Source organism: Ipomoea triloba, chromosome 14 (assembly GCF_003576645.1).
Source record: "Ipomoea triloba cultivar NCNSP0323 chromosome 14, ASM357664v1".
Taxonomy (NCBI): domain Eukaryota; kingdom Viridiplantae; phylum Streptophyta; class Magnoliopsida; order Solanales; family Convolvulaceae; genus Ipomoea; species Ipomoea triloba.
The window spans coordinates 1182868-1208348 of record NC_044929.1 but is presented as its reverse complement, the minus strand read 5'-3'; the positions used below and the strand labels follow the sequence as shown (position 1 = coordinate 1208348).

Sequence of the window (25481 nt, the reverse complement as noted above, 5' to 3'; positions counted from 1 at the left end):
AAAAAATTTAAAAAAAAAAAAAAAAAAAAAAAAAAAAAAAAAAACAATAAAAATAGATCCCCACTGGGCCAAGCTATACAATAAAATGGGCCCGAAGTCCCATATCCCCATCAATTAATTTGGATTAAATACAATAAACAAAATAATTAATATTAATTTCACTAGTATTTTCGCCTGTGCGTTGCACGGAATGGATTTGTTATAACATTTTAAGAATATTTGTATCGATATACAATTATATAAATTATAACATTGAATATTATATAGCGCAATTGATGAAATTGGTTGGATCGATTATGTTTTATGATGTTTTTCTTGCTTGAATTATAACAAATAATTGCCCAATTACCCGTGCGATGCATGGATATTTTTTTTAATTATATATTGAGATAATAAAAATAAAGATGAAATTATAAAAAATTCTAATATTGAACGTGTACATTTATTTGATTATAAGATTAGTGCAAAAGTATTACTCAATTAATTGAATAATATATGATTTGTTTGTCTACAATTATCTTAAGAAGATCTATAAGTAATATGACTTATGTAATTATATTATTACTAAAATAAATATGGGAAAAATGAGAAAATAATTTAATTATGGTTATTATAAAAATAAATTCAACGATCAATGTTTAGCTTAATTACCATAATAATTATTAGCTAATTATTATTAGTCAATTACACTTATATATGTGTAATTATACTTTTATACTTTAAGTATATTCATTTTCACCATATTGCATTTAGTTTTATCTTCCTCCTCTATATTTGAATGAATTAATTTTGATTATTATAAAAATCTAACAACCCATGTCAAATTAATTTTTTTAAAGTTTAAATAACTTAAAGTTTTCAAAAGGAAAGTATAATTATTTTTTATTAAATTTAAAAATAATTTTTAGTCAATTAGTAATATCATTTTCCTTTTCCGATAAATGATTTTACTTTTATTAATAGTGTTGATACGTGAATATAACAACGATATTACCAATTAATAGATATTGGTTAATTTCCATTTTACATTTTCTTACCAAATAAGCTTTATTAATTATTTGACCAATAAAATATTTAATTAATTGAGTACAAAAGCTTGGGCGGGAAAAATGAAATAGGGGATTTTTACTTTTATATATAGTATAGATAGCATAGATAATACGTGTAAGTTTAATTTGGTTTAATTATTGATGTAATATGTGTACCTTTAATCTCCTTTAGTTTAATTATTGATGTAATATGTGTACCTTTAATCTCCTTTAATTATGTCGTAATATGTGTACCACTACCTTTAATCTCCTTTAATTATGTCGTAATATGTGTACCACTAATTTCAATCTCCTTTAATTATGTCGTAATATGTGTACCACTAATTTCAATTCCTTAATTGATTACATAAATCTATAGTATGACAAGCTATATTTTGGCAAGTATAAAAATAGTTTAATAAAAGTATAATGTGTGAATTAATTTCTTAATTACTATAGTTAAAGATTTTATTCAAAACTAACTATTAGCATAACTTTATGTGTAATAATCTGTGAATTTGAATAATTTGCATAATTGTATGGACACAATAATTTGTAAATTAGCGTAATAATCTGTGAATTGGAACAATTATCATAATTTTTTAAATATCCTTTAATTATGATGGACTTAGGTGTATTATCAATTTCCTTAATTGATTATATTTTTTTGAAAAGTCCTTAATTGATTATATAAAAATATAAAATTTAAATAACTGAAAATATTAATTCATTTATTTCTATAATTTTTCAAAAGTAATAAAAGGAAGTGAATGGGCAATTGATATTATTTGAAGTGAAAAAAAATCATCATAGGAAGGAATTCTCAATGTTTAATTATACCATAATAAATTTAGATGTTAAATACAATTGGTAATTACCATGGGTTATTTAGATGGTATGGTAATTACCTATATATATTACCTAAATAAACATATTAACATATGGATCAACATTATAAAAAATTGATGAAGCCTTAAATATTAGGAAAAGTATCAATTAATTAAAATATGATATATAGTACTAAAAAATTAAAATATGACAAAAGAAATTATATTAGAAAATTGATTAGCTAGTATCAATCCTGCTAATTTTTCGTAATACTATATTTGTAATTACCGTTATAAACATATTTAATAGAAAAATTTAATCAGGAACTTATATTAAGCATTTTGGATTATTATTATATTATTATTAATATTAGGAAAATTATATTAGAAAAATTATATTCGGAAATTATATTAAGAATTCTGAATTATTTAGTATTGTTATTATTATTATTATTATTATTATTATTATTATGATCTTAACAGCATCAATATTATATTAATGTATAAATTTTATATTATTATTATTCATCCAATAGATCCACCTCATTATACCAAGAGGATTATTATTTTTATCCTATACCAAAACCATAATAATATGCAAGAGTATAAGATAAACTTTTCAAAAGAAACACAACTAAGCGATAGAAATAGCAAGTAATTTTAATACAATATATTTATAACAACAACCAAACCAAATTAAAAAAGAAAATACATAGAAACTTCTCCATAAAAAAATAACTTTTAGAGATAGAAAAATATGTAATTTTACCACTACATAATTGTAACAACAACTGAATTGAACCTTTGCATGCCATTTGCTCCTCATCCATTGCCCTTCCTGATCTAATTGCTGATACGGGTGGTAAAAGCACTCAACAATCTTCATCAGTTATTCTACACCCAAAAACCCCAATATATAATTCAAGGCCTTGAATCACGTTTACCTTTTTCCAATCCACTCTCTCGTAGTCAACAAAATCTTTCTTCGGCTTCACTTGCGGGGAAGAATATGGTATGCTCTTTCTCCTCTTCCTCCGCTAACCCCTCTCATTTACCCTAGATGACACCGGTGAATGTTTGCGATTTACCGGTGCCGGCGACTACGCATAAAAAATCATCTTTTTCAACTGATTCAAGTAGGTCGGTGCAATTCTTGGTGCATGCACCACCGTAGCTTTCTCAGAGAAGCTAGATGGGGCTTCGTTATCGCTAGGAAATGGTATATCATCACCAAATTGAATTACAAAAAATTTCAAAACAATTGTTAACACGAAATCATAAACTAAACAATGAAAGGAAGAACAACAAAGCATAACCATGAATCTAAAGAAAGAAACCAAAAGATTTTCACTTACTCTTGAGTCTTGAGCTTGTCCATCAGAGTTGTGATCGGAAACCTACGAAACGAATGCCAACTTTGCCGAGTTCAGAAGTTGTGAGGGAGCAATCTCTCATGCTCGGAACTTATATGAAAGAAATTGGGATTATGGCAATAAATTTTATAGAAATATATAAATGGTTAATTAATAAAATAACCATATATATATTTGGTTTTACTAAAATAATTCCCGTGGTATTATGGAATAAAATTAGGAAGAATGCTATTGGAGTAGAGGTTTTAATTTTCTTGGGATTATGACAATAAATTTTATGGAAATATATATAGTTAATTAATAAAATAACCATATATATATTTGGATTTACTAAAATAATTCTCGTGTGATTATGACATATAATTTTACTAAAATAATTCTCTTGTGATTATGACATATATATCACACCAATTATATAATCAATTATTCAATCAACAATTAATATATTACAATTATTCAATCACCAACATTTAACCATAATAAATTAATAATAAATTAATAATTAATAAATTAAATGAATAAATAAATAAAATAAGTGAATTTACATATATACCACTAACTTTGGGCGGGAAAGTTTAGAAGGAGGATAATGGTTTTATATATAGATAGATTAAATGATTTGATAATGATTGATTCGCCGCTCAAATTTTATTCGCCACTTAACGTATCGTCGCTAATCCCCGCCATTCGTCGCCGAACGTCGAGGAACTAGCTTGCCCACTCCTTAGCAAAGGCGGTTGGTGTCCGAACAAGTACTATAATATAGGATTCTTCCCCACCCGAGTAAATTCAACACTTATTCATTAATCTACCGTTAGGTTAAGAATTGACCCGATAATTTACACAATAATCCCCTCACTAAAGTTTAAACCTAAGTCAACAGTAATTCCTCTCTTACCCCCTCCCAAAAAAAAAAAAAAGAATATTGGAAAATAATTGACAGAAATGACAATGATTATGATTGGGAGAATTTGTTTGATTTATTCACAGGTACAGTATGTGGATAAGTCCTCTATAAAAATTAAAAAATTTAAGAATATTAGTCCAAAGTTCTTGACATGACAATTATCAAATTGAATATTTGAAAAATAATCTCTTTTCTTCCAAAGTGGTAATTGTGCAACAAGTTGAACTTGGACCCACGTAATAATTGTTTTTATATCTCCTCCTAATCACAAATTCAAACACAACTTATTAATTGAATAATGTTATTTTCACTATTAAATTCACATAATCATCAAAATAAAATGTTTTATTTTGAGGAATAAGGGTCAAATATGTTATTGAATTGCACACCAAACTGAAATTAGACAATCGAGTTAAAAAATGCAATTGAGTCCCTTAACAACACAAACTCATGCAATTTAATCTAAAATGACATGTTTACTTGAAAGTGTGCTGACATGGTAATTACCGATATAATTTTTAAAAAATAATTTTAATTAAATACATAATTAAATTAAAAAAAAAAAGATCAGCTGGAGACGAACCATCTCTGGCAGTCTCGTCTCCATTGCAAGGGAGACGAAGGAAATTAGAGACAAAGGTCTTTGTCTCCGACCATGGAGAACTAAGCTGGTAGCTATTTTTTTTTTTTTTTTGTCTTTCTTAATTAATTTTAATTAATTATTTTATTTAAAATTATTAATAAAAAATATTTTTTAAATCGGTAATCACCATGTCATCACAATTTCAGGTAAATTGGTCATTTTGGGTTTAATTGCATAAGTTTGTATGGTTCAAGGATCCAATTACATCATTTTTGAGTTTGATAGCCTAATTGCAGTGTGGTGTGTAATTGAGTGGCATATTTGACCCTTTATTCCTTATTTTTATTAGGTGTCATGAATTTACTAACCTCACCACTATTTTAAAAGAGAAATTCGTTTAATAATCAAATACAAAAAATCTGATTCAATAATACATTGTTAATTTTAGGAGGGATATGTAGAGCATTAGTCTAATTAAATAGTCTACATAATATAATGCTCGCATTCTTCAAATTGCTTCTGAGAATCAATTTTAAAAAGTTAAAAGTTTTACTTGGTTGATAGTTACATGGTGCAAAATATGATTCAATAATACATCGTTGAGAATTATTAAAGGTAACCAAGTTTAAAAGTCAAATATAGTAAGAATTTCTCCACTGTATTTAACATGTGCGTTTTCTTCCTCTTCTTTGTCCAAATAAAGTACCAATAGTTCATCAGATGCATTGATGTTCATTTAAGGCACACAACTGTTCAACTCATTTGACTAAAGATTACCAAATCTTGCCCAAAAAAGCCAAATTCTTGAAGGTGCCTTCAAGGTCCCACTCTCAACGAATGAATAAATCACAGTGATTCAGCAACCCATTAAGTGAAAAGGCCAATACCTACCTGCCTGTCTCGTATCCACAAGAGTCCACCACATTAGGTGAAACTCTCACAGTGTAATTGTGATAGCCCGAGCCCGATTCTGTGTTCTTACCTATAATCTACCATCCAAAAACCTATTGAGCTACCCATGTGTTAAACTCTCACAGTGTGATTGTGACTGTCCGAGCCCGATTCTGTGTTCTTGCCTATAATTTACCATCCAAAAACCAATTAAGCTACCTATGTGTTAAACTCGACATTATTTGTAAAGTTCAACCGGTTAATAAAGCCCATCACCATGTATAAAAGATGAGTTCAGACATGAAATATGTAGAATCGTAATGACCTGCAACTATTAGCAGATAATTCCACAGCAACAACTTCATTTCATGATCTTTAATCCACAGAATGATACATTCATACATTCATTCCAAAGTTCAATAAGATTGTAACAGAGCAGATATGAAATAAATGACCAATTCACCATTGAAAAGATTGCTTCTGACGAATCGCATAATCTACCCTCCTTCGCCCACCATTTCCACAAAGAACCAATGCCACCAGAGGCGTCGGTATATAAACATAAACGTACAATCTAACTATCAGCTTAAACTTTTAATTCAGATAGATCACATGCGTTAACGGTTATCATCGGCATGCCAAGCTCAAGAACAAAAGATAACTAAGAATAGAAAAAGAGAGTCAACCACCAACTATCTTTTATAGCCAAAACTTGAAGTGACTACACCACTAGATAATCAATTCGTGCGAGAATCTGTACTGATATATCCCCGATTACAGCAACTAAACATGAACGGTTTTACTTCAATTATTCCCCAGATAGCATAAAGAGGAAACAGCAATTTGGTACAAAACCGAAAAGGCCTATAAGTGTAGGACACACCATGTTTCCAACACTATTTCAAGAATCGCCTTTACAGCTTCAACTAAACACAAATATGCAGGAGAAACAAAGCAAACTAGTTTTAGCAGTGCAAATGCACACCGGAAACATGCCAAAAGCACAATATAGCGACAGAGGATTCAGCATAATTCCCAGAAACTGAAACAAAACACCTTTTTAAAAGCCTAATAAGCTCATAAATAACCTATTGATGCAAGAAACATAAACACCGAATCCATAAACGAACAGTGATGAGCAATAGTGAACTTGGAGGAATGGAAATTCAGCACAAACTATGAACAATTGTCATAAAGATTTTAAGAATATTCATCAAACTTTTTCTGCACTACATTAACTTATTCCCGCTATCACAGAAAAAAAGAAAAGCAAAGAATATGAAGAAATATAGGAATGGAAATTAGCGTTTCCAAAGCAAGTAAAGCTTTGTTGTAACCGGAGGAAACTCGACACTTTGATCAAATTCCCAGTCTCACAAAAAAGAGTTTTGCAGTATCTCACTATATTAGTTGTTGGTTGGTTACACTTTACCATTGCTTGTCAGCAAATCAACCTCCCATCTGCAAAAACCAAAGCAAACAGTTTCAAGAATGTTAGCATTCAATTCAGCCCGAGAATCAAACAATTGAAGCATATACTCCATCTAAACTATACATTTATGTTTATATATTATATATACTCAATACACCCACTCACGTGTCTGGTAACCTCTTACATGGGGTTGAATTGAAGCATATTTAAGCTAAAAGTCTAAGCTGAAGTGTACATTTATGTTTATATATTATATATGCTCAATAGGCTCCCTCATGTGCCTGGTGACCTTTTACATGGGGTTGGATTGAAGCATATTTGTGCTTTGTTTTAACTAAAAGTCTAAATTAAACTACATTTATATTTATATATTATATATGCTCAACACGCCCCCTCACTTATGTCTGGTGACCTCTTACATGGGGTTGAATTGAAGCATTGAAGCATGTTTCTGTTGTGTTTCAACTAAAAGTTTAAGCTGGATTGCACATTTATGTTTATATATTATATATGCTGAACAGAAACATTACCAATGGAAGAAGAATTTGAAAACAATTCTTACCTGTTCATATATATATTCTACTGATCATCTGGAACTTTGTATAAGTCAGCTGTAATCTCCGTCAACCACAAGCCCGGAAAAAGGGTCTGCAGAAAAACCAAAGAAAAGCTATGAATTTCAGAAATTATTTCAAAAGATTGATTAGAAGATATGAATGGAGAGGGGAATTGATTTACATCTAAGTTTTTCTGAACCAATTTAGCTCTTTTCTTGGGGCGGCGGGCGGGTCTGTGCCCTACTATGGCCATGAAATCCTCCTCGATCTCACGCCGGGCGAGCGGGACGGCGAACTTCGCTCTCTCGCGCTTCTCGCCGCTCGGAACGGACGGCGGAGCGGCGGCGGCGACGCCACTTCGGTGTATTGGTAATGGGGAATTGTTCTCGGGTCTCGATCCGCCGCCGCCGCCGTCTGCGGCGGCGAAACCGTTCGGTGGTTTAACGGCGGAGCGGCGAGTCCTCAAGCTCCACGGCTTATTCGGGTCGGCGGCGGCGGATTCCGGTGGCGGGACAGTGGTGGGCGGTGGCGGGGAGTGTGGGTTGTCATCTTCCATCGCCGCCGCCGCCGCCGGTTCTTCACCGTGCTCTTCCTCCTCCTTCAAACCCTCCCGGAGAATTGCGTCTTTCATCTTATCCGCCGCCGTTTGGAGATCGAACATCAACTTCTCCCTCACGGAGGCGATCCCGTCGTCGAATTTCTCCGGCGAGGCCTTTTTTCCCGCACCCATTTCTCCGTTTGATCCGGAGCGGTGAACCCCGGCCCCCGCCGTCGCAAGCCTCCTCCTCGCCGCCGTGGACGGCGGCTCCGACGAGCCATTAGACCTCCGGTGAACCGCGGCGATTTCCCCGTTGGAATCCAGCTTAACGCATCTCAAGAACTTCTGGTTCCCCCACTTCAATTCACAGGGAAGCGTGAAATTATGCAGCGGCCTTGATCTTTCCGGCCCCATCGCCATCAACGCCACCACAAAGTCTCTCTCTCTCTATCAGCTCTCTCTCTCTCTCTCTCTATGAAAGATTAGAGAAAAAGGGTTTCGTGTTTTCCCCTTTTTATAAATAAATTTATATAAATTTTTTCTTCTCCTTGTGGGATTGGGTTCGTTATAGTTGTAAAATCGCCGGGAACGAAGTTTATATGGGAGACACAGAGGGCGGTTTTAACGTTCGGCTTCTGACAACAATTGGTGCTAAACTGCGCCGTCTTCTGGCGTGCGCTTATTATTATTAATAATAATATTGTTTTTTTTTTATATTTTAAAAAAAATTCTTTAAAAAAAAAATTCACTAGTCTATATATGTGTCCAATTTAATTAACTTTTACAATGTTAAAAAAAAAAAAAAAAAAGAAGGATTCATCTCTTATACTATTATAAATAGGAAAGGATATTGAAATTTTTTAAAAAGAATGACAATGATAGTACAAAGTACAATATCTTTTTAATATTGAAGGATTATTTATTTATTTTATTATTATTATTATATAGAAAATTATAAATTATATAAAAATATTAGTAAATAAAAAAATATATTTGAAAGTTATAATAAAATATTAAATAAATACAATTAGGATGGCCGAATTTAGAGGTAATAGGGTTTGCAACTCAAGGCGGCTCGGACCAAACCCTAGCCGATCAATTCTTTCCATACTCGAATGAAAGCCAACGGGTATACGAGGCGCGGGGTTATAAGGAGCGTGTAACCAAGGTCAATTGGTCGTAGTCTAGGGTATGATGGCATGCTGACAATGACGGTGTACTGAGAAAATGATGACGTCCAAAGTTAACTTCGAGATTACTGCGATTAAACTAGAATAAATAGCCACATTTAATGCGAAAGGGGGAGAACGATCTAGTATTAAAGAAGTGTATAATTACTCCTAATTTGAGAAACACCCGTCTCTCCGGCGTCCATTCAATTGGATCACTGATCAACTTCTTAGTGATCTAACTTGAGTGAATAATACACTTCCCCATTTTTATATGATATCACCTAGAATTCTCCTTGTTCACCAATGGCGCCTTTGTGGGTGGTGTTTAGTTTTTTCAAGTGTTGACCAACCGATACTCTAAATTAACATAAACATTCGTCAAAATGAGTTTAAAAACTTTAGTTTATAGTAATAACTAAATCATACACGAATCATTTTTTAAAATAAATATGAAAAGAAGTAACTAATATCACAACTTATTTATTTTTCATTGCTAATTGAATAATTTTAATTTTTTAAAAATTTTATTATTTTCTTCCCATTTCATTAAAAACAAAAGTTTTGTTCAAAAAAAAAAAGAAGAAGAAGAAGTTAGTTTCCACATTAAAATCTAACTTCTTTACATTTTTTTTGAATACTACTAACTCTATTACAATGCAGTATCTGTTCATAATTACTTTCTCACTTCTTTACATAATTGTTAGGAAAAACAAAATGTTTATTTTGGCAATTCGGGAATAGTGTATTTTGGCAATTCCTAATCTTCCCTTGCCCTTAATTATTTTTGTTATTATGTATAAGAAATGTATTCAATAATAATAATAATAATAATAATAATAATAATAATATAGGAAAAGGATCATATATATGAAAATTTGTTCTACATAACTTAGGGACTAAAGACAATTTAAAAAAAAAAATTAATACAAATAATATTTCTTTTACAAGTTATATACAACAATACCGGAATTCTTGAAAAAGCTAGGTAATAATTAAATACATATATTATTGTACAAATACCAAAGTCCATACATAATATGTACAAGGGTAAAATTGTCAAAAACCTAAATTCCAAAAGATTCTTTTTGAAAGAAAGTTATCCAATTAGGTATACTTAACTGTTTATCAAATACATACAATAATATTTTGAATAATTCAACGTCCATATTTAATTATTTCTGTACATAAAAATAAAATATTTAATGAATTATGCTCATATTATTTTTCCGGTTATTTAAAATTTTTATAACATGATTAAAAAATAAAAAGTTGTTCAAAATGCGTTTCCTATTCAGCCCCATTACTCACGTGGCATGGTATGAAAGATACGATAATCTTTCCATCCCAAAATACTATGTTTTATATGAATAAAGATTTAGGGAGTTTATTCAATCCAAATTTTTATAAATTTTTAAAGACTTTAAAAGTCTGGTAGTATTCGATTCAAACTTTTAAAAAGTTAAATCTGGTGGTATAAGACTTTTATAGTCTTTAAAAGTTTATTAGTATTCAAAAACTTATTAATTTTTACAGATTGTCTAAGGTTAGAGTTCTTGTAGACTTTTTCTCACAAATATAAATAATTAAAATCTAACATTTCAATCCCAAACTTTTTAACTTTCTCTCCAAACTTTTTTTTTTTATGATTTATAAAATTATAATCGTATTATATATTATAAATTTTTTTGTACAAAAATTATAAATAATGATTCCATATAAATTATGAAATGTATGTAAGAGCGTATCCAATTTAGAGTTTTACAAGGGTATATTTAATTAAAACATTTATACTTTCAAAGACTTTAAATACTTTTAAAATTTTATAAATAATTGTCTTATAAATTTTTATAGACTTCAAGTTTATGAAAGTTAAAACGGTTCTATAAAAATCTAAAAAAATTATCAGAAAATCATTTAAAGTCCTCACTCTAACAAATTTTGAAAGTTTATAAAAATAGTAATTGAATACACCCTTAGATATAATAAAATTGTCTCAAGGCATGAAAGTTTTTTTTTTTTTGTTTAAATAAAATTCTTGAGAATGGAAGTCATACATTGATGCATAATAAGGTATTATTCAAAATACCTTCAGCAAAATCTATTTCAATTACCGAGTATTTAATTTCCATTTCGTTTCCAATTCCTATATTTGAACCAAACACACCCTAAGTTTTCCGTACATATTAGATATTGCCTACTGAACTATTAAAATTCATTAAATAAGCCTATTTTGTTGTTTGGTTCATTTTTAAAACTACAAAAATTGAATTTAGCTATTTCCAGAATAGTTGTTCCCAAAGCCTGCATGGTAAGAAGTATTAATTATTTCTGTGTCATCAAGAATAGATAAATTTATTAAATACAAAAATACACTTATATATAATTTATTTATTTATTTTGTATAAATAATTAAATAAATATGTTTATGTGTATTTGATATTTACTTATTTATATATCTTGTTTATTTTATAGGCTTACATCTATATGCTCCTCATCCAATCAAATATTTGAATATAATTCGTAATTTCGTAATCTAACCAAACAACTTTGAATATTGTTACGGCTATATGTACCTTATCCAATCAAATATTTGAATTTAATTTGTAATCCTTTTTTTTTTTTTTGGGCTCTACTGACTCGGTTACAATGTAGTATCTGTTCATAGCTACTTCCTCAACCTACTGAAAATGGGAGTGTACACCGGGTCAACAAATGCCTCCACTGAGACTCGAACCCACTCCCTTTCACATGAGAGTGTACACCGGGTGCCGCTTGACCACAAGGCCTTTGGCTAATTTGTAATCCCTTAATCTAACCAAATAATGAATAACATGAATATAATCCATAATTTCTCAATCTAATCAAATAATAAAATAGCATTCTTATTCTATTCTTTCTGAATACTATTGACCATGTAGTTTCTCAACCTACTAAAGCCAACAAGTCAATATCGAATCCATCCACTTGACCGCAAGGTCTTTCTTTCTTTAGTTTACCAGTAAACGCACAATTACTACTCGAAAATACGCTTTGGATAAATCTCACCTTGTGACCCTATCTCGCAAATGACTACAATGAGGTAAACTGCCAACAAATGGCTCCAATTACTACTCGAAAATACGCATTGGATAAATCTCACCTTGTGACCCTATCTCGCAAATGACTATAATGAGGTAAACTGCCAACAGAACGTGAACTTGAAATATTGTGGTTATCAAGTCAACTATCCGAGCAACTTATTATGTTCTTTCTGGATTCTATGTCTTTTATTTTTCCGTTTATTTTCATTACGTGAACCAAACATCAAGAAAGAATAAAAATTGACTATTTTTCTTAAAAAGGGATTTCTTTATCAATTAGAACTTGGCAGGCAGAGTAATTGGGCAGAGTTTACTGCAGACTGCACTGATTTCTTCAGCCAATCATGAATGGTTTTACACACCATCACTTCATCACTTGTAACCACAAAGTAACTACACATCAACCACATCCCAGAATGTCAAATGGAGAAGGAAACAGCATTGTTTGCTCATCCTATGAATTCACACTTGACAGACAGAACTAAAACCACAAAGTAACTACATTTCTAAAACCTCCCCAGAAACAGGCCATACCCACAGGGTTGATTGCATAAATTCAACATCAGAAGCAAACACACCCAGATTTTAATCGATTTCACTGCAAACATGCACCGGAAATGTTGTTTTTTGCTTTTAAAAACATTGAAGAAAGAGTGAGAAACATGATGGTTTTAGTTTATCTCAGATGCAATGTGCATTCGAGAAACACGCTGCAAGCACAACGTGGACAGAAAACTTAAAAAACGTTGAAGACTGAACGAGAATCGTGGTTTCTAGTCATTGTGAGAAGCAAGCACAAGTTCAGCAGAGAGCATGCCACTGCTGAATCTTGCAACTGATCAAAATTCCCAAATCGTATATACCAAAATCTCGACTTTTCTTTCTCTTTTTTTTGGGGGGAAAACCCGCAACGAGGGTATGCACTAGGTAAACCCTGCCTTGTGATCCTAGCTGACAAAGGAACCACAAGGAGGTAAATCTCGACTTTTCATTCATATGTAACAATGAACCGTTTTGAGTATCTTCCCATGAATGCAGTACTAAAGATCTCAACTTTTAATGTAAGTTCATCAGAATGCATAGATCTTCATCACAAGAAACATAAGAATTGGAACTTAAAAACACAGATAATAAACATCTAGTGTGGAAAAATCAAACTGAGGCTTGCATTATGAACAACTGTCTTCCAAGCTAACAACATTAACTTAATTCTGATGAACATCTGATGAACACAGAGTAACTAACGAAAAGACTATTAACAAATGTAATCATAACTAAATGAAGAATTAGAATTTGCAACCTGGAACTGGATGAAGCTCAGCCCTCCCATCAATCTGCAAAATTAATGAAAGCATGGGACTTTTAGTTATAAACTGAGAGTGAAAAACTGGGTTTCATTTACATCATCCTAAAGATCAAGTCTAAATAGCTATCAGAATTTGAAGAAAATACAAACCTTTTTGTTTTCTTTCTACTGATCTTCAGGAACTTTGTAGAGGTCAGGTGTGATTTCTGTCAGCCACAATCCAGGGAATAGAGTCTGCAAACAATGCAATCCATATGAGATTAGTTCTGATACCAAATTGAAGCATATGTTCCATCTCAATTAAAAGCATAAACTGATAATTGTATTACACATTTATGTATATATATAAAATTCTGATACCAAATTGAAGTATGTGTTCCATCTCAATTAAAAGTATAGACTGATAGTTGGATTGCACATTTATGTTTATATATTATATGCTAATGAATTATGGACTACTTACATCCAAATTTTTCTGAACATATTTAGCTCGTTTCTTGGGGCGGCGAGGGGGTCTGTGATGGATAATCGCCGCGAAATCTTCCTCGATCTCTCGCCGGGAGAGAGCGAGGGAGAATTTCGCTCTGTCCCGCTTCTCGCCGCTGGAGGAACCTGCGACGGTGGCGCCGCCGCCGCCGCCTGCGGCGGCGGAGATTGTTACATCGATCTTCAAACCGGGGTTCGATTCGCCGGGAAAAGCGGAGAATCCGTTAGGGTGTTTAGTTCCCGAGCGGCGGGCCCGCAAGTTCCAGCGGCGGGCGGAGTCCGTTGCATCAGTTGTGGTTTCCGGCGGAGAGCGTTGCTCAGCCGGTTCCGCCGCCGGACGCGGCGGCGCCGGCGCCGGCGGAACTTCCTCTTCCTCCTCCTCATCCGCCAAGCCCGTTCTCAAAATCGCGTTTTTCATCTTATCCGTCTCCGCTTGGAGATCATTCATCAGCTTCTTCCTCACGGCGGCGATCCCGTCTTCCACGCCCGCCCCGAAATTCCCGACCCGCTCCTCCGACCCGACCCGCCTCTCCAACGACCTCCGCTTCCCGATCAACTGCTCCGACGAGCGGCGCTGAGCGACGGGACCGATTTCCCCGTCGGATTCGAGCTTAGCGCACCTCAAAAACTTCTGATTCCCCCACTTGAGCCCACACGGCAGCGTGAAATTGTGCAGCGGCGGCTTCGATCTCCCACCCCCCGACCCCATCGCCATTGACTCCATCCCCGCCGCCGCCTCCTTCTTCTCTGCAACCATCCAAACTCTCTCGATTTTTCTTACACTCTCTCTTTTCCTTCCAAGCGTTTCGCGATTATTTGGCGATTATTTGTTCTCGCTTTTTTTCAGAGTTGTGAAATCGCCGGGAACGATGAGAGTTGTTTATATAGGAGGAGAGAAAAAGAGAGAGCAAAGGGGGCGGTTTAAACGTTAGGCCTCCGACTCATGACGCGTACGCTTTGCTAAAATGCGCTAGTAGGGACGTGCAGGTTTACCAAGGCCTTTCACCAAACGACATCGCTTACGCTCATTACATCATAGTATCATACACCGTCTATACATCTATATAGGACTATAGGACTATAGGAGTGTTAAAATGGGTCAAAACCTATAGACCAATTTTAAATGGCTCGCGGTGGGTCGAGTTAGGGTCTAAACATTTTAGGTTAAATTATTAGAATATAAAACAATAGCATATTAATTTTTTTAAAAAATTAAAGTTGGCCCACGGGCTGACCTGCGAACTCGCATGAGGTGGACTAGGTTTGCATAATTCTAGTCCACGGGCCGGTTCGCAAAGGCCCGCGAATAAAAAAGCTAGTGGTGGGACAGGCCGGCCTGCATTGACACCCCTACAACTATATAAGCCTTCTTTTATTTTGTTTTGTTTTTTGTTTATTGTTTTTTTTTTAAATAACTTAGGTTTTGGATTTTACCCCAAATAGTCTATCTAGAAGTAAATTTTTAAGTGAAGTTTCTTATAGAGTTGTTAAATATATATATATTTTAAATATTTTGGATTATGGACCGGATCGAGCCACAATTATTATTGTTGTCCAACTTCCCATATTTTAACTAGACTAATTAGCCAAACACTAAAAACTTTTAAAAGATGACTTCTTAAGATTATTTTCCTAGTTTTTAAATGCACCCTTAATGTTACAAATAAGGGTGCGTTTGGTTCGTGGGAATCGGAATCGGAATAGGTATCAAATACTTGGTAGTGGTAATGGATTTTGGTGAAAGTATTTAGCATGTTTGGTAGTTGGGTGGAATGAGAATGATTATTAATAGTTGAGGAAGAAAGGAGGAAGGGAGATGAAACCCTTATTTAATAAGGGTATGAGTTTTCTCATTAATGGGGTATTCCAAACCCATAGTAGCATTCACAAAACCTATTAACCAACACAAGCAATCACTTTCATACTCATTCCATATGCCTAAACCCACCAACCAAACACATCCTAAGTTGGGTATTTTTCAAATTAAGTATTAGTCCACCCTAAATATTAATCGGTAAAACTTAGAGAAAAGTTACAATATTTTATGCCACACGTGACACGACTAGTACTCGATTCGGTTACTCCTTGTTAATTAATTACTACTATCCCACTAAAATAAGACAATTTACATAGCGAGAGAATGGAAAAGAAACAAAATAAGGGTGTGTTTGGTTTGTGGGTTTAGGCATAAGGAATGGGTATGAAAGTGATTGTTTGTGTTTGGTTGATAGGTTTTGTGAATGCTACTATGGGTTTGGAATACCCCATTAATGAGAAAACCCATACCCTTATTAAATAAGGGTTTCATCTCCCTTCCTCCTTTCTTCCTCAACTATTAATAATCATTCCCATTCCACCTAACTACCAAACATGCTAAATACTTTCACCAAAACCCATTACCATTACCAAGTATTTGATACTCATTCTGATTACGATTCCCATGTGCGAACCAAACGCACCCTAAGTTACAACAACAGATATGGTACTATTAAAATGAAATTTTCTTAATAGAATGACCGCCACGTCAACAAGAACATGAGAGCAAGTCAAATTTTGTCATAATGTTGGACAAGTCAAGGACCTAATTGATTTTTTTTTTTTTTTGAATTGAATGATCAATATCACTTTTGTGTGTAATTCAATGACTTATTTGAACCTTTTTTTGTTTTTAAAATCATTAGTCATAATCTCATTGGAGTAAAATCTCTATTTCATAACCCTTGAATTGTTAATGTAAAATCTAAAATACAATTCTATAATATAATTTGAATTATCAATGGCATATGATTTATCACCATTCGATTTAAGCTTCACTTTGCAACTTACTTTTTAAAACATCTTGTGGAAGAAATTTTAGATGTGACATCCAACATTCTCTTGCAGAGGTGAGCACCTCCATGACCTTGATTTAAGTAATTAAGTCAAACTCATCAACACCTTTGATTGAGAGATTAAAGTTCGAGTATTATAATGTGTATGATAATTGTAATAGTAATGGTAGAAGTGAGAAACATTTTCCTTAAATTTTAATGTGTAATGGACCATGCTATCTAGAGTGTAGAGATTTTTACAATTATTACTCTCTATTAGTCATCTATGATTTATCTTTTTATTGGATATGTAATTTTTTAAAAATACTTAAGTGATTCTAGTTTGGTTGAATTAATTCTAAGTCCACAAGATCCCGCCCCTAGAATTACTACAAAGGTAAATCGCCAGTTAGGCAATCATATTTCTCATTCATGTTTGCAGTGGAATTCGAACCCCCACATTGTTGCCTTCAGTTGTGACATCAAGTCAAATGACAAACCACTACGCTAAGCTTCAGGCGACGGATACGTATATTTTTTATTATCCATGAAAATAAATATTCTTTTAATCCGATAATACTTGGTTGGGACTTTCCCTTGACGTAATTATTCTTGACCATCTTAATGGTGTTTAATACTTAAAAGCGTATATGCATATATGGCAATGCATTATATTAATTGAATCCTCTTATATATGCTCATGGCTGGGTGTAATTAATTCCTTATATATTTAATATAAGTAAAACAATTTCTTCCATAAATAGCTTAAGCATCTTTGGGACGCATACCAAAATGAAAGTGACATAATTAATTGAAAAAATGACACATTCTGTCCTTGAATTACATGCTTATAACAATTTTTCTTCCTGAGTTATTCAGTATCCACATTTACCTCTTCAATTATTTTAAACGTGATCATTTTTTCTTCTTTGATGTTAAATTGATATTTTTACTCTTAAAATAATTATTTCCTTTATTTTTCTTCTCCAAACAAATTATACCAATTAAACTCACATGGTCTTCTTCCTCACATCTTCTAGCTTGTCAGCCCCTTCTTTGATTTGAAGAAGTAGCATTGTTGGTGATTTCTTTTTTCTTTTTATTTTTAAAAATTTGGACTAGAAATTCATATCAGCCTAGTTTTGCTACATATGCAAAGTTTAAAAGGTAACTAAAGAAAAGGAGCTAATTGCATTAGTTTTACACGTTTAAGGGTTTAATTAAAACTTTTAAAAGTTCGATAGCTTAATTGCTCAACTCTTTCACTTATAGATGGAAAGCTTATTTAACTATTTTATCAAAAAATTATAAACTTTAAAATAAGTCTTATCGAACATAATCATAATTTTAAAAATTTGCCACCATTTGAAAATTTATATCAAAACCAATTTTCATTATATTCACTCAAATTCGAACGGTATGTTAATTCAATTTTTAGTTTATCTTATTAAAAAAAAATTGGATATCTATCTAATATACTTTTATATTAGGCCTAATTTAACTTGACCTTGCCATTGTTGAATATTATTTTCACTTATCATTCATATTAATATTTTATATAAAATAACAAAATTACTAAAATCTTAAATAATTTCACATTTAATAAATTAAAAATAATTCAATTTAGACATGTTTTTATAAGATTTCAATACAACATTGAAAACTTTTTTTTTTTAATAAAATGACAAAAAATATTTTATATGTTTTATTAAACCCATACACATGTTTCAATATATACCACCAATGACAAATACTTGTTTCTATATATAAACTTTATCCCTTTTAAGGTGCTATATAAATTTTAAAAATTTATTTAATAGGTAGCGCATTACAAGGACCTCAAAATAAGCTCTAAATAGGATTGAAGTCTATTTAATGCATTTACGAACTTAGATCTACATAGCAACTAATCCTTAAGTTTTTTCAAGTTTTTATCATAAAGAAAAAAATGCAAATTTCAATGCATTTAATAGTCCCAATATGGCAAAACAATTAACAAAATATTCAATATGGCAAGACAATTAACAAAATATTCAATATAAGTCTATTTTAGCAACAACCCAGAGTAAGATAAGCCCAAACCAGGTCAGGTCAAGTAGTCATATGGACCTATTTTCATCTCTAATTTGAAGTCTCTGTACTGCATACGATTTCATTTTACCATTATCAATTGAACAATTAATAAAAGAGCCCAATAAACTAACTATATACAAAAGTACAAATAAGAAAAAAAATCAATTAAATGCTAGACTTTATTTAAAACTAGTCATCACCACACTGCTTCAAAAAATTCATCTCTAATTAGAAGTCTCTGCACTCCATACAATTTCATTTTACCATTATCAATTGAACAATTAATAAAAGAGCCCAATAAACTAACTATATACAAAATTACAAATAAGAAAAAAAATCAATTAAATGCTAGACTTTATTTAAAACTAGTCATCATCACATTGCTTCAAAATATATATATATATATATATATATATATATATATATATATATATATATATATATATATATATATATCAATTTTTCGATGTGAGACAAATGTTATATTAAAAAGGAAAAAGTATCAAATAGGCCACTGAACTTGTCCCTTTTGTGCAATTGGGTCGTTGAACTTAAAAAGTGTGCAATTCAACCATTAAACAAGCAAAATTTGTGTAATTAGACCATTTTTACAAAAAATTTTAATTCAATTTGAGTTAAAAACATTTCAATATTGACTCCCAACTAGTATGATAGAAGAAAATGACACTCTTAATACATATATGTTAGTAATATAATTGGATTTTACTAGAAAATTTTTGTAAAAATGGTCCAATTGCATAAATGTTGCTTGTTTGATGGTTGAATTGCACACTTTTTAAGTTTAATGGCCCAATTGCACAAAAGCGATAAGTTCAATGGCCTATTTGACACTTTTTCCTATTAAAAATCATTTCAAAATTTGATTTTCTCAATTCAAATGGACTGCAAATTGTTAATTACTCAAATCTAGTTAACTTTGTTTAATTTTATTAGGAAAAATTGTAATTTTCGTCCCAAGTTAGGCACATTGTAGAATTTGTCTCTAATGGTTGGTCGTGCTCACTTTTTTCTCATATAAACTATCATTAGCGTTACATTTTTTTTTTGTTTATTTACAACAAAACATTAAGGACGAAATTTGCAGCGTTAGTATAGTTTAGGGACGAAAAGTGAACATGACCAACAATTAGGGATGAATTTTACAATTACCCTAAAACTTAGGATAAAAAGATTATTTTTCCATGTTTTTAATTAAAGATTTTCGATATCTGATGTTAAATTTTTATTAATTTAAAATTAAAGTACTATCCAACCCTTGAGATAACACCTCTCTAGATATGAGTTGGTTATGTTCATCACAATAAATATATGCATAAAGCTAACTTTTTGCAAAATTTAAAGCATTGAACTTTCAAAGTTTCATTAGGATCGGAGACAAAACAAAATTAAAGAATAATAAATTTGAAACAACAATTGACTTAATAAACCTTAATTGCCAAACCTGTGCAGGGTAAAAACATGGAACAAAAATCAAGAAAAAACAAATTTTTGTCATCACAATGAATCAATTCAAGCATCCACCATTGCATCAAACTGCTTCTTCATAAGTGATTCTTGTCTCTGCAATCTCATCTCCTCATAAAACCTCTCAATGAACTCCTCTGCCCTCTCATCAATGGAGTTATTATCTTCATCCCCACTGGGAGCAGGCAATGCCTCCAATCCCGAGTCGAAAACCGGGCGGTTTTCGTCTTCCTTTTCCCCTCTCATCAGCCCCCCCAAACACCTTGAGATGAAGAACATGGGGTCCTGCTTCTTTAGTGACATCCTGTGGTAATAATTGAGCTGAATGAGTGGCGTGTTTGAAGGCGAATACTCATATTCTTGAATGTACCCATAGTTGTAATGCCTGTGGAGCTTTATCCTCTTGATTTTCCTTGAATTTTTCAAGGAAAGTTTGAGTCTTGCAATGATGGGTGTCCTCATCTTGGCCAGGAAAATGGACATGTTTAGCAGACCTGCAACTTTCTGCATGATTGGTGAGTATTGGGAGGGCCTTTTCTTGGGCATTTTTGTTTGGTAGAGAGCTCAAAATTCCCCAAACTTTTTTGGGTATTGGGGGTTTTGAGTTCTTGGATAGAGTGTGGGATTTGGTTGGGCATTTTATTGGGTTAAAAAGTGCAGAGAAATTAGGGTTACATGTGGGGAGATAGGCTGGAAAAGCTTGGAGAGTCGGTGGCACTTGGATGTATTGTTTGAGGGGAGCCTCTTGAAGTAGCCGTTGAAGCCCATGTTCAAATTCTGCAGATTTATAAAGAATTTCAAATTTTCTGAGATGGTTACTTAGAGGAATAGTATTCCTTTGCCCATGTTCAGATTCTAGTGATTTTTTTAAATTTAATTATCAACAAATAATATGCATTTTGTTCGCTAATTGTTATGTTATTTGAATTTCAAAATTGAAATAGTTAAACATTATATTATCCAAATAATACATATCCGGATGGTATGTCAATATGATAGGCGACAAACATCGGTATCAACTGTTATGTTAATTAATTAATTAATGATATTTGAGTGAGCTAAAATGGATTGAAAAATTATGTTATTTATATATAACTACTTCTTTTTTTTTTTCTTTTTTTTTTTTCCTGCTAAAGACCTGCTGGTTAAGTAGCATGAGGTGATTCTTTAAAATGGAAGGTCATGGGTTTGAGCCTCTATATATATGTATATATGAACATGTTATTATATGTAACATGAGGTGATTCTTTAATAATAATTTATATTAAAAGTTTACAATTTATAAAAATTAATGTTCAAATATTGTTTAAAAAAATCATATAATAACATGTTGGATAAATTAAATTTCATATAATCATTGCTAACCCACCGATCCTTTAATATAAAATTGATTGTGCAACTTAAAATATAAATAATTTAAATTGTCAAATATTTATACCTTCATTGAGTATTATTTAAAATATAAAATTTTATGCCTTCCTAGGCTCTCAAACTCTGATCCAACAAAAAAATGAGAGGTGAGAAGATTTGTGTCTGGTACCCATAAGAAACCCATCATATTAGTGAAACTCCCACATAGCAGATAAGGCCTTGCCTATAACTTACCAACCATGAACTAACGGGTAATTATATACCTTTCAGTACCACATATGTCATTCCTAGGCTCTCACACTGTACCCCGGCCCCGTCCAACAAAATAGTGAAAGGTGAGAAGATCGTTGTTTGGTACCTACAAGAAACTCATCATAATAGTGAAATTTCGACATATAGTGAAGTTCGATCATGTGTCCTTGCCTATAATTTACCAATCATGAACTAACGGGTTATTATATACCATTCTTTTTGTTACTACATACATATATATGTGCATGCCTCATTTATTAGATGAATGAGAACATGAGATTATGTTTTGTGCTCCATGTCATTTAGCACTAGGGGGCATGAGATGGGATTTAAACTAAGTGTTGTTAAATGTGTGTGAAGGGGCTGAACTTACTACTTCAAAAGAAGTAAAACTCGCAAGCTAAGAAACATGAAAACACAAGTGAATGGACTGCCATTCTCATGACCTTTTTGATAAAACAAATATTTACCTTCTGCCTTTCTATAAAAGAAAGAGTCTTTTTAAACTTAACCGTTCACACAAACTCTTGTATAATGTGATATGTTATTTAAATTAATAATCTCTCAATTATTGCTATATAGATTTAGCTCCGAAATCCCGGCCGTAACCTAAAATTATGCTACGTCACTAACTATTTTCATACTAATTGATGCGTCCTACATAGACTATCGAATGATCACATTGCATTCTTAAGCAATAATTTTCTACATACAATTGAATATAGAATGTGAAATTTTCTCTTTTCTGGCCATGATTCCAGTTTCACTTTAACAAAAACAGACTACAACCATGCATACCTCCCCCTCCCCCTTTCTCTTATTTCACATTTTCATGTGCTTCTCCTTCCATCTCCATCATGTCCCACGCAGCATTCACAATGCTTCTCTTCATCACAATAACAATTATTCTTATACCATGGACTATAGTCGTCCACCAAGCTAGTACCATTGATATTGATTTAAAAATTATGTCCTCTTTACAGTTAACATAATATATGTTTTCAGTTAATAAATTATGTATATGTAAATAAATTGAAAGCACATAACATGTTAAATGCATATTATGTGTGTCTATCGTTAGTGTATGTAGTTAACATATTATGACACTTCAATTTATTTACAGGCACATAAAATATAATATGTTGAAAAAATTACCATTTTGTCCCTCAATTATTCTCCAGCTGTCAATGTAGTCCCTAGTTTTCAATTTCAACTAATTTGATCATCGAATTGTTTAAAATTTCGTCAATTAAATCCTTCCGAGAGACCAAAATGGTGATTTCCCCATTTTAAAAATTTCGTCAATTTGATCCTCGAAAGGTTTAATTAACAAAATTTTAAATAATTTGAGAATCAAATCAGTTGAAATTAAAAAGTATGGACTACATTGACATATGAGAAAACAATTAGGGGGACCGAAACCGTGATTTCCCCTAATATGTTAACGATAAATAACCGAAATATTATTTTAGACCAGAGTACAGAATGTAAGATGGACCAGGGTAATTTGCCTCACTATAAAAACAGGGCCTAGCCTTAACTCCATAAACATTACAAGAGTGATAGACAAAAAAAAAATCCCAAAAATGGGCATCTTTGCCAAGGAACTCTCCACCTTCCAAATCACAACCACAATCATCTTCTTCCTTTCCCTATCTTTCTTCATTGTGATCCTTGCAATGTTCATCAATGACAAGTACAAGAAGATCATAGTCTATGAAGACATATACTTCCCTCACCCACCCAACAACAACTCCTCCTCCTGCACTTCCCCTACCTCTTCATCATCACCATCCCATAATGTTGGTTTTGATGAGTTTAAGGATTGGGTGTCTCCCAAGGATGTTTGGCACTCCATGAGTGACCAAGAGCTGCTGTGGAGGGCTTCGATGGCGCCTCGAATCGCGGAGTATCCGTTTAATCGGACGGCTAAGGTGGCGTTTATGTTCTTGGCTAGAGGAGGGTTGCCTTTGGCACCTCTATGGGACATGTTCTTTAGAGGACATGAAGGGCTGTTCTCCATTTATTTGCATGTTAATCCACAGTTTGGATATGTTGAGCCCCCTGAATCTTCTGTGTTCTACAAACGTAGAATACCAAGCAAGGTCTTTAATTTGATCCAATCTTCATTACTATTCTCCAGTTTTCACATTGTTTCATTACAATACAGTATCTAATACAATATCTTTTGAACCTGTGACTTCTTATTTGAAAAAGTAGGTAACAGTGAGCTATAAGCTAATTTGTGTATTCTTATTTTTTTTTTACTCTTTCCCTTTTTAATAATTTAATATAATAACATGTATGTCTTGCAAAATGTTTCTGGTTTTTTACTTCTTTTTTATTATTATTTAGAAATAGGGGTCAAATGCCACTTAACTGCGCACCAAACCGTAATTATGTTATCAAATTCAAAAAAATGAAATTGAGTCGTTGAACAACACAAACATATGCAATTTAACCCAAAATGACATGTTTACCTGAAAGTATGCTGACGTGGCCGTTACTGATTTTTAAAAATTATTTTTAAAATTGGTAACCGTCACGTCACCTACTTTCAGGTAAATAGGTCATTTTGGGTTAGATTGCATGAGTTTCTATTGTTCAGAAATCTAATTTTTCTTTTTTAGTTTGATGACCTGATTGCTGGTGCGCAATTGAGTGACTTACTTGACCCTTATTCCTTTTATTTAAAAGAAAATAGGAGAAATTTATAAAGTAAAATATTTGAAATTTGTGGCATGCATGCAGGCAGTGCAATGGGGAAGAGCGAGCATGATAGACGCGGAAAGACGACTCCTAGCCAACGCACTTCTCGACGCCTCCAACGAAAGATTCATATTACTCTCCGAAACGTGCATTCCTCTCTTCAACTTCTCCTTCATCTACACCTACCTCGTAAACTCCGAAAAAAGCTTCCTCGGACTCTTCGACGATCCGCGCAAAATCGGGCGCGGCAGATACAACAAGCGAATGTACCCAACGATTTCCCTCTCCGACTGGCGAAAAGGGTCCCAATGGTTCGAAGCCAATCGCCGGCTGGCCGTCGAGATCGTGTCCGACGTCGTTTTCTACCCGATTTTCCGGCGACACTGCGCGCCGCCGTGTTACATGGACGAGCATTATTTGCCGACGCTTGTTAACGTTGTTTGTCCCCGGCTGACGGCGAATCGGAGTGTCACGTGGGCGGATTGGTCCGCCGGCGGGTCGCATCCGACGACGTTTGTGGGGAGGGATGTGACGGAGGGGTTTTTGGATGGGGTGAGGTTTGGGTCTAGGTGTAGTTATAATGGTGGGGGTGGGGGTAGAT

At 32.9% G+C, this 25481-nt stretch overlaps 4 protein-coding genes across 4 annotated transcripts in view; 1 reads left to right on the top strand and 3 right to left on the bottom strand.

The window, feature by feature from the left end:
- Positions 1-6759: 6759 nt before the first annotated feature.
- Positions 6760-8741, bottom strand: LOC116004879. Its single transcript, XM_031245071.1, has 3 exons — positions 7780-8741; positions 7604-7689; positions 6760-7070 (listed from the first exon to the last, which is right to left on the bottom strand). The coding sequence occupies exons 1-2, from the start codon at positions 8554-8556 to the stop codon at positions 7621-7623; spliced, it is 846 nt and encodes a 281-aa protein (XP_031100931.1). The 5' UTR covers positions 8557-8741; the 3' UTR covers positions 6760-7070; positions 7604-7620.
- Positions 8742-13530: 4789 nt separating this feature from the next.
- Positions 13531-15135, bottom strand: LOC116004892. Its single transcript, XM_031245091.1, has 3 exons — positions 14158-15135; positions 13845-13928; positions 13531-13722 (listed from the first exon to the last, which is right to left on the bottom strand). Exons 1-2 carry the CDS (start codon positions 14935-14937, stop codon positions 13860-13862), a joined length of 849 nt encoding a protein of 282 aa, XP_031100951.1. The 5' UTR covers positions 14938-15135; the 3' UTR covers positions 13531-13722; positions 13845-13859.
- A 5349-nt stretch (positions 15136-20484) lies between these two features.
- LOC116005280 lies at positions 20485-21257 on the bottom strand. Its single transcript, XM_031245542.1, has one exon. The coding sequence runs from the start codon at positions 21092-21094 to the stop codon at positions 20594-20596; it is 501 nt and encodes a 166-aa protein (XP_031101402.1). The 5' UTR covers positions 21095-21257; the 3' UTR covers positions 20485-20593.
- A 2500-nt stretch (positions 21258-23757) lies between these two features.
- LOC116004732 (glycosyltransferase BC10) overlaps positions 23758-25481 on the top strand; it is a 2225-nt gene continuing 501 nt past the window's right edge. The window contains exons 1-2 of the mRNA XM_031244894.1: positions 23758-24276; positions 24923-25464. Coding sequence (XP_031100754.1) covers positions 23758-24276; positions 24923-25464 — 1061 coding nt within the window. The remainder of the gene's footprint in view (positions 24277-24922; positions 25465-25481) is intronic.